This window comes from Lacerta agilis, chromosome 13, assembly GCF_009819535.1.
Source record: "Lacerta agilis isolate rLacAgi1 chromosome 13, rLacAgi1.pri, whole genome shotgun sequence".
In the NCBI taxonomy this organism is placed as follows: Eukaryota; Metazoa; Chordata; class Lepidosauria; order Squamata; family Lacertidae; genus Lacerta; species Lacerta agilis.
In genome coordinates this window covers 46,813,739-46,824,135 of record NC_046324.1, presented here as the reverse complement: position 1 = coordinate 46,824,135, position 10,397 = coordinate 46,813,739, and the positions used below count along the sequence as shown (strand labels likewise).

The window sequence follows — 10,397 nt, the reverse complement described above, 5'->3', positions numbered from 1 at the left end:
TCCCTGTGCGCACTCATCTAGCCCCAGAGAAACCAAAGCAAGCCAGCAGGTGGAGTGATGGGTGTTTTGGAAGAACTGCTTTCTGCAGGGAAGCCCTCCAAGCTGTATGTTTTTCCATCTACCTGTGCAAGTGTGTTTATATTGGAAGTGTGCCTTTCTCTGGAAAGGTAGCAAGCCCATCTACATTACTGCGTGAAGGTGCAGTGATGGGGGGGGGGGGGGGAGAGAGAAACTGCAAGGATTTTCAAATGGTACAGGAGGGAGCAAAATCTCACCAGTAACCTTGCTTTTGGGAGATAAATTACCTTCCCGTTTCCCCTTTGCTCTCTTTCAAAAGATTGCTCTGGCATTGTTGGTAATAATAATAATAATGATGATGATGATGATTGCAATCTGATTGTAAAAGCCAGAAGTTGCAATGTAACCTGTGCAGATAAAAAGCTAAAAGCTCAAACTTTCATTGCTCAGTTTTTAAGGAACTGGGGAGTTGCAAAAGGTTTTGGATACTGTTGTTGCAAAATTGCAAAGGGTTTTGGATTTTGGTTTTGCAAACTGCCCTGGTTCGTTAAATAAACAACAGCAACGATAGAACTAAACCAAAGCACTTCTGAAGCTGCAATTTACATGCACATTTATTTACCTCGGAGATAAGCCCTGCTGAACACATTAGGACTTTTAGTTCCGACTTCCGAGTAAGCATTTCAGGTGCATGCACATTGATTCTAAAGGGCAGCATCAGCAGCACTGAAATGCCATTGCGACTGCAAAAAAGAGACTCCTTTGCTTCCCACGCTAGTTTCTTCTCTCTTCCTCTCTTTTCCTCTCCCTCCCTCTCTTTCTCCCTACTTCTATCAACAGGTGTTTGAAACTATTAATAGTAGATTAATAGTAATAACAACGGGGGGCGTGTTTATTTATTTTTCTGAGGTGCGCTGATGCGCTTCGCCTGCTGCAGCCAACCCCCAATCCCTCTCGCCCCCTTCGGCGCCCCTGTTCCCCGTCCTGCCTCTCACCTGTGAGGATGGAGAGGCGTCTCATGGCCGGGAACGGGTGGTTCCCCGACGTGTCGAGGATGTCGAGCTGGTAAACTTCCCCGCGGATGCTGTAGAACTTGCGGTGGAAGTCCTCGATGGTGGGCGTGTATTGGTCCTCGAAGCGGCCGGTGAGGAAGCGAGAGACTATGGCCGTCTTGCCCACTTTGGACGAGCCCAGGATGACCATCCGGTAGCAGTTCTTGGCCGGGATATTGAGCTCCGAATCGCTGGGACCCATTTTCTTGATCATCTCGGCCAGGCGCATCGGGAGGCGAGGAGCAGGAGCCGCGGCGGAGAGAGGCGAGAGGCGGCAGAGACGGCAGGCTGGCAGCGGCTTCCCAGTCCAGCAAGGAGCGCAAGGAGAGGCTGGCTGGGATCAGTTGAAGTAAACTCAAGCGCCGCGCCTGCTTATATAGCCGCGGAGCGCGGCCGGCCCGCCCCTTCGGGGGAGAAAAGGGAGGGCGCGCGCGGAGAGGGGCTGGGCTTCGCCGGGTGCGCAAAGCGGCTCCACAGGGAGAAGCCGGGGCCGGTTTTGGACGGCTCTGGGAAGAGGCAGAGGAAGGCGGCTTCTGCTGAGTCAGACCACTGGGCTCATTGAGCCCAGTGTTGTCGGCACTGGCTGGCAGCGGCTCTCCGGGGTTTCAGATAGGATTGCTCAGGGGAACATAGGAAACTGACCTGCTCAATATTGTCGACAATGGCTGGCAACGGCTCTCCAAGGTTTCAGATAGGATTGTTCAGGGGAACATCGGAAGGTGGCTTCTGCGGAGTCAGACCACTGGGTCCATCTGTGGCAGACACTGGCTGGCAGAAGCTCTGTAGGGGATCAGGTGGGGGGGGGGTCTATTCTGGGGCTTGAACCTGGAGCGCTCGGCATGCCAGGCAGAGGCTCTCCCTCTGAGCTCGGGCGTGTGATATATGGGTGAGCGAGGTCGTTAGTTTGGCAGCGAGCTGGCTACATAGTTTAAAAGGGGGCAGACAGGCAGGAGGAGGAGGAGGAGGAGGAAGAAGAGGGTGGGGGGGGTCTTCGCCCCGAGGAGCTTCCAGTCTCAAACCGGGGCACGCACATAAGGAAGGAAGGGGAGCAAGGGAGAGGCGAGGGTCCACAGCACGCCTAGGTGCAAGAGCGAACAAATGCCATTTACGCCTAATGCAGAGCGCGTTTACTCAGAAGTAAGCCCTGCTGGGGACAGCGAGGTTTCCTGTCAAGTAAGCATCCACAGGGGGGCAGCCTAATAATTTCGGCTGTCTTTCAGTTGGGGAGAGACAGTGTCATTATTATTAGTTTTTTTTTGCATTGTTTGCAAGCCTGCAAACACTCCAAGCTTGGCATCTACATTTTCCTTCCTTGACTTCTCAAAAGCTGCAGGCCCTTGGCAAACCTCCCCAGCAGGGGAGACTTCCAGGAGCCACCCCCCCACCCTGCAAGGAATGAAACTGAACCCTGGCGCATCCACACCATACGTTTAAAGCTCTGCCTTATTGCTGGAAGGCTGTGGAGACACATTCAAGGAACCCGAACACTGGAAGATTCTGAACGGATCAAAGTATTTCTTCATGCAGAGTCGAGTTAAACTGTGGAACTCACTTCCACTGGAGGCAGGGATGGGTGGGCACCAGTTTGGACGGCTTTAAAACAGGATTAGACAAACACATGAATGATAAAGCTGTCAATGGCCACTAACCACGACATGTGCCATGCTTTGCCTCCGCTGGGAACTGCAGTCTTCCCATGGGCATCTGGTTGGCCCCTGTGAGAACAGGATGCTGGAATAAGTGGCAGGGGGTTGGACTGGATGGCCCTTGTGGTCTCTTCCAACTCTATGATTCTATGAAAAAGAATGGCTTATGTGTGTTTTAAGCCGGTCATGTGTGCACAGCCAAACACATACGGAGAATGCTGGGAACTGTAGTTTGTTGAGGGTGCTGACCTCACAGAGATACAATTCCTAGCACTCTATAAAAGCTACAGTCCCTATGGAGTTCTCTGTGATGGTTAAAGTGACATAATAGTGCTTTAAATGTATAGTGTGAGTGTTTGCTCAGAGGTTGGTTTTTTTTTTGGGGGGGGAACCATGAATTTTAGAAGCAGCCCCAGAACAAGTGAAAAGCTCCCCTTGAGCATGTGCAGAGTGTGTCGCCGCTGGATAACCACAGCTGTAAATCTGCAAGGATAGGTTTAGATGGCTTGTGAGTTCAGGGTTTAAATCTCCTCCTAGACCTGGATGACTTTGGGCAAAACACTATCTCTTGAACTCAGTTTTCATGCCTGAAAAATGGGAGTAGAAGTTGACTTTTTATTGCTGCTGTTACATTCCTGATGCAAAAAAAAAAAAAAAAACAACTTTAAATAAGTCCTTTTTTGGGGTGTGCACTGCATCCTACAAGTCCCTGTGGATTTATTTTTATTTTTAATTTAATTGCAGGTAACAGGTGGTCTAAAGGCAGCTAAAAGGCTGTTATAAAGATGGCAAATTCCAGAAGGCCATCTTCTAAGTCGTCGACCCACCATTGGCTCTTTGGCTGCCAGTTGGCTGACTCTTGCTCTCTGCAGTAATAAATAAGACTTGTTCTCTCTCCTTCTCATTTGCAAAATAAGAGGTGCTGTTCCAAAGCACTTGACGGGGTGGAGAGAAAAAAAAAAGAGAGTTTTGATCAGCATTAGGATATGTGTGTGTGTTGGAATGAGGGAGGCGGACAGGGATGAAGAAACCTTTGTCATAATCAGCATTGTTGCTGGTTAGAATCAATTCCAGTTCCACCTCTTAAACCAAGGGGTCAGCAAACTTTTTCAGCAGGGGGCCAGTCCACTGTCCCTCAGACCTTGTGGGGGGTGGACTATATTTTGAAAAATATATATGAATGAATTCCTATGCCCCACAAATAACCCAGAGATGCATTTTAAATAAAAGGACACATTCTACTCATGTAAAAACACGCTGATTCCCAGACCGTCTGCGGGCCGGATTGAGAAGGCGATTGGGCCAGATCCGGCCCCCGGGCCTTCGTTTGCCTACCCATGTCTTAAACACACTCAGTTCAAACTCCCTCTGGGAGCAAACCATTCCTGCTCCTGCATACACCACTTCGCTTAAGAACATCAGGAGAGCCTTGCGGCCGAATCAGGCCAGAGGCAACATCCTCTATCCAACCAGGGACCTTTGGGAAGCCTGCAAGCAGGATGTGAGTGCAAATAGCCCCATCCCCACTCATGACTCGCATCAAGCAGCATCCAGAGATATGACGCTTCTGACCCTATAGGCAATACGGCCCTCGTGGCTAGTAGCCATTGATAGCTCCTCCGCTCCTTGCAAGCCTTCTAGGTTAATGGCCATCTCTGCATCTTTTGCACCAATGGGGGTCAGCTAGGTGCAGAAAATCTCTTTTGCCTGTTCTGAACCTCCCACTTTTTGGTTCCATTGCAGGACCCCACTAGGTTCTAGCATGGGAGAAATAATAATAATAATAATAATAATAATAATAATTATAATTATAATTATAATTATAACGGTAAAGGGACTCCTGACCATTAGGTCCAGTCGCGGACGACTCTGGGGTTGTGGTGCTCATCTCACTTTACTTCCGGGTCATGTGGCCAGCATGATTAAGCCGCCTCTGGCGAACCAGAGAAGCGCACGGAAACGCTGTTTACCTTCCCGCCGGAGCAGTACCTATTTATCTACTTGCACTTTGACGTGCTTTCGAACTGCTAGATTGGCAGGAGCAGGGACCGGACAACAGGAGCTCACCCCATCGTGGGGATTCGAACCGCCGACCTTCTGATCAACAAGCCCTAGGCTCTGTGGTTTAACCCACAGCGCCACCCGCTTCCTAATAATAATAATAATAATAATAATAATAATAATAATAATAATAATAATAAAATTAATAATTAATAAAAATAATAGTACCCTACCCATCTGACTGGATTGCCCCAGTCACTCTGGATGGCTTCCAACAAATAGAAAAGCATTATAAAATATCAGATATTAAAAGCCTCTCTGTACAGGGCTACCTTCAGAAAGGCTCCTCTCCATCCATTTTTTTCCTTGACAGTTGTAATCTTAGAAGCCCCTGCCACATCCCCCATTACTTTCCCCTAAATTAAAAAGGGCCACATAATATGAGCTTTTCTCTTGAAGGAGTTGGTCCAGCCCACTAACCATTTTGCTTGCCCATTTCTGCACCTTGACATGACCTGGAATACCCCCCTTTTTGAGCTTCAGTGACCACAACTATACAAAGTAATCCGTGTTCTCTCCCGGTCTGTGTTTATACTTGTGCGGAACCTGATTTGCAGTTTTTATTATCCTATTCACGTAAGCAAGCCTCAGGAGCATTGCCTACTCCACGTGAAACATTGTAGGAAGCGGTGCTGAGAGTTTCAGGGCACACGGCTTTATTTGTTATGGGGCCATTTGCAAACCAAGGTCACCCCCTTAGCAGTCACCTGAAAATGTATGTGTGAACAGAAAGGTTGGGGAGTGTTTTCCCGCCTCCCTCTACCTCATTTCAAAAGGAATAAACCCAGGCAATGCGCTGAAGTGGGGAGAGCCGAGTTCAAATCATCCACCCCTTCACCAATCTCAGGCCAGACAGTGCCTCTCTGCCTGACCTCCCTCACAGGGTTGTCGTACTTCTTTTGGAGGAAAAGGGGGTAAAAATGCAGTTAATTATAACAATACTAAAAATGCACTTCCGCACAGTTTAAAACAGGCATAGGGAAACTCGGCCCTCCAGATGTTTTGAGACTACAATTCCCATCATCCCTGACCACTGGTCCTGTTAGCAAGGGATGATGGGAGTTGTAGTCCCAAAACATCTGGAGGGCCGAGTTTGCTATGCCTGGTAATGCTTACGTTAATGGCAATGTTATTATTTATTATTATTTTTAGCCCAAAGGTAAAAGCACTGCTTCCCTTCAGGTATAAGTTTTTACTGCTTGCTGTGGAAAAAAGGGTAAGGCAGAGAGGTTGATGTCTGCACGGTTTGAGAACTTTATCCCCACAGTATCTGATTGGCATCTGGTGTGTGCTAAGGAAAGATGATGATAAGGAGTACATCCTGAGAAGAGATATCATTCAGGACAGGCTTTTCCAACCTGGCAGCCTCCAAACGTCTCTTGGATTAGAACTCGCAACATTGCCAGGTTGGCAAAAGCTTGGATTGGTCCATGCGCTGCGATACCTACTTTGTCCACCGCAGGGAGATAAAGGGCACCGTTTCGCGCTTTTGCTGCTCAGCTTTCGAAGGCAGCACAACTTTTCATTTCTCTCCTGAAATGTTTGGAAAACCAACCAAACAAAAACGTTTCTGTTTATTGGGGGGGGGGGAGAGAAATGGGGGGGGGGGAGAGAGAGAGTGCAGATTTACCGAAGCACATGGCAAAGCCCCACGTGGGAGCCGGGGAACAGTCGGTTTTGGTGGCACAAGGTGCCAAAATAGACAATGAAAGAGAATTAAGCAGGAAGACCCAGATGTCCTTGCAGCAAACGCTGAGCCCCAGAGCACAAGAATGAAAACTTATCCTTTTAAATAGCCAGACAAGCAAACAGGCGTATATAATTGTGTTTTTGTTGGCCTCGAGAGACAATGGAGTGAGCCTCTGGGGGTGAAGCCAAAATGCATCACTAAAGATCCAGTTACAGGTAGCCGTGTTGGTCTGCCATAGTGAAAACAAAATAAAAAATAAAAAAAAATTCCTTCCAGTAGCACCTTAGAGACCAGCTAAGTTTGTTCTTGGTATGAGCTTTCGGGTATCTGAAGAAGTGTGCATGCACACGAAAGCTCATACCAAGAACAAACTTGGTTGGTCTCTAAGGTGCTACTGGAAGGAATTTTATTTTTTATTTTTTGTTTTGTCATCACTAAAGAGACCTCCTCGGGACACAAGGCTGGGCAGCATGTCTGGAGGTCCTGGGCTGCCCAGACGACAAGACCCACCCCCCCAGCCTCTTGGCCCTACTGGTCCAAAGAAAAGCAGAGCAAGACGTTTGGCACCAGCTGGGCTGCAGGAGTTGCCGGAAGGAGGCGAACAAGACACCACCCAACCATTTTATGGATTTGTGTAGGGGTTACTCCTTAGCCGGTTCTTCTTCCAAAGATATTCACAAGGCAACGGAGGTCTAGGGTGAGGGCTTTCCTTCTCCTAGATGTGCTATCAGTGCCAGATTTATGTATAAGCTAAACAAGCTATAGCTTAGGGCCCCACTCTCTTGCCCCACACCCTCAATTCAACAATTCAGTTGAACAATTACTTTGATAAAACACATATTTTGTTATGTGCAAATGGCTTCAGGTCCACAAATTACCATATAGCATATATTCAACACACAAAAACAGCGGCAATTTGTTGTTGACAAAGGACAGCTGGACATATAAAGGGCCCCGTTACCTTCAGTAGCTTGGGGCCTCATCAAACCTAAATCTGGCCCTGGCTACCTTCCCAGGTGGACGAGCCCCATGTGTCTCTCCCTTCACTCTACAGAACGTGTCGAAACCGCCTTCTTGACTGTTGGACCCACTCTTAGTCTCATCCACTCAATCCGCCAGATCCTGTCTTCGTTTACAGGGGAAGTCCCCAACTCACCGAGGGCTTGAGGCCCATCAGCTACCCTCACCTGGTTAACTGCCCAGTCGAAGCCATTCCCAGGAAGTGGCTGCTGTCTCATGCCGACAGCTTCTATGAGCCACAGGTGAGAGCTGAATCCATTATATCTGAAGGAGCGTCTCCACCCCCATCGTTCTACCTGGACACAGGTCCAGCGCCGAGGGCCTTCTGGCGGTTCCCTCACTGCGAGAAGCCAAGTTACAGGGAACCAGGTAGAGGGCCTTCTCGGTAGTGGCACCCGCCCTGTGGAACGCCCTCCCACCAGATGTCAAAGAGAACATCTACCAGACTTTTAGAAGACATCTGAAGGCAGCCCTGTTTAGGGATGCGTTTAATGTTTGATGGATTATTGTGTTAGGTTGTGGGTGGACACAGCAGACGACACAGTGATTTTCGGGCAGCTCTTGTTTATTCTCAGGCTGGAACAGAAGTGAGCTGAAGAGCTCAGCAGCCTGCTTATATAGAACTCAGCTACAATGCAACAGTAACAACTTTCTGTAGTTACCCAATCCCTGAACGTCACTTTTCAATCCTTCATTTGCATGTGCGGACCTGAGTGAAAACTGCATATTGTATTTTAACATTTTGTTAATATTTTGTTGGAAGCCGCCCAGAGTGGCTGGGGAAGCCCAGCCAGATGGGCGGGGTATAAATAAAATTATTATTATTATTATTATTATTATTATTATTATTATTATGACCAAGAGAGGACAAACTACCACAGAAGGAGCAGGATGTGTCCCCCACTAGAGGTATTACTCCATCCCTAACACCCCGTGCAACAACAATAGCAACAGCAGCAACAATAAAGTCATAGTTCCTTGCCTCCACCTGTCATTGGCTCTGGCGCCCCCTACTGTTGACCTCCCCGCCTTCCAGCCTACCAGTCCCAACAAACAGCTGCCCCTTCGCTACTCAGGGCCTTGCTCAAAAGCATCTGTTTAAAAGCAGGAACCTGGCGTTGGGCGGGGACTGATAGGGAAGCATCTCTCCAGTTGGCACTTGAAACCAAGGAAATGAAATCTAATTACCTAGACCGCAATGTTTTTCCTGCCTGAGTGACTCTGACAGGAGGTTTATTAGCCAGACACATCTCGCACAAGCATCCCGACAACGCCCCCCGCCCCTGGCCCGATCCGTAATCTTCGCTCATGCGGTTAACTGGCAACGAGAGATCTAGAGAACGACTGTTCCTTTGGGAACAGGCAAATTGGATATTGATTAGCGTCTATCGCTAATGACGTGGACTATTAATAGCTCGGGGTGTGTGGGCGTGGGTGTTAAAAATAGCCAGCTTCTCTGAGCAACAAAACGCTCGCTTGCGCTCCTCGGTGGGGCCCGCTCTGTTGACTTGGCAGCCAAGGCAGGTAGACATTGTGTAAGGAATCTGAATAAGCATAAATCACAAGACCACAGGAACAACCAGGGCCATCCTGTGTCCTCAATGGCTCAAGAGAACTAGAGACTAGGAGTGGGGTTTGTGGGCCTCCCGTGAGCCTCTGGGTGCCCTCTGTGAGAATAGGATGCTGGGTCAGGCTCTGCTGACATCCTTACCTTCTATCCTTTTGCAGCTCGGCCCTCGCCTTTGATCCCCGCCTCCTCGGCATCTGCCGCCTAAGGCAGCCCTTTCACTCTGCCTTATGGTAGGGCCAGGCCCCATCATGTATTATCGAGGCCGGCCCTAGCATAAGGCAGAGTGGGGGGGATATTAAAACGCCTGTCCATAGTTAGTGCTTCACTGAAGAGCTGGCCGTTTAATCGGCCCGCTGCGTCAGGGAACGCCCAGCTCTCTCTGGGCAGCCATCCCTGTGCAATGGACTCCTGAAAGCAGGACAGGGATGGGGTCTACAGTTATTGAAATGGTTCATCCACACACTCAGGAAATAGGCTTCCTATTTAAGGCACGGCTTTGTGGAGCAATGGCGGTCTTTGTGGAGAATGCAGAGGGCCTTCTTGGTGGTGACCAGATGTCAAAGAAATAAACAACTATCTGACTTTTAGAAGACATCTGAAGGCAACCCTGTTTGGGGAAGCTTTTAACATTTGATGAATTAGCATATTTTTCGCTCCATAAGACGCACATAGTTTTTACAGGAGGAAAGGGGGAAAGCCCCGTTTTTTTGAGGATCAGCGCAAAGTTGTGCAGCTTCTTTTGCAAAAGAGAAAAGCCCCGTTTTTTGAGGATCAGCTCACAGTTGTGCAGCTTCTTTTGCAAAGGAGGAAAGCCCCATTTTTTGAGGATCAGCTAAAAGTTGTGCAGCTTCTTTTGCAAAAGAGAAAAGCCCTGTTTTTTTAGCATCAGCTCAAATTGTGCAGCTTCTTTTGCAAAAGAGAAAAGCCCCATATTTTGAGGATCAGCTCAAAGTTGTGCAGTCTCTTTTGCAAAGGGGGAAAGCCCCCCCCCCTTTTTGAGGATCAGCTCAAAGTTGTTGAGCTTACTTTGCAAAGGGAAAAAAATCCCTTAGTCATGTTGGCCACATGACCTGGAAGCTGTACACCAGCTCCCTCGGCCTATAGAGCGAGAAGAGCACTGCAACCCCAGAGTCGTATGCGACTGGACCTAATGGTCAGGGGTCCCTTTACCTTTACCTTTACCAGAGGGTACTTGGTTGGAGAACACAGCCTGGTTCTCATGACAAAGTAAAAAAATAAAAAAAATCCTTTTAGTAGCACCTTAGAGACCAACTAAGTTTGCTCTTGGTATGAGCTTTCGTGTATCTGAAGAAGTGTGCATGCACACGAAAGCTCATACC

At 48.5% G+C, this 10,397-nt stretch overlaps 1 protein-coding gene across 1 annotated transcript in view; it reads right to left on the bottom strand.

The window, feature by feature from the left end:
- LOC117056295 (dexamethasone-induced Ras-related protein 1-like) overlaps nt 1-1,401 on the bottom strand; it is a 3,305-nt gene extending 1,904 nt beyond the window's left edge. Inside the window, exon 1 of the mRNA XM_033166498.1 lies at nt 961-1,401. Coding sequence (XP_033022389.1) covers nt 961-1,299 — 339 coding nt within the window. The 5' untranslated portion in view covers nt 1,300-1,401. The remainder of the gene's footprint in view (nt 1-960) is intronic.
- Between the last annotated feature and the right edge of the window lie 8,996 nt (nt 1,402-10,397).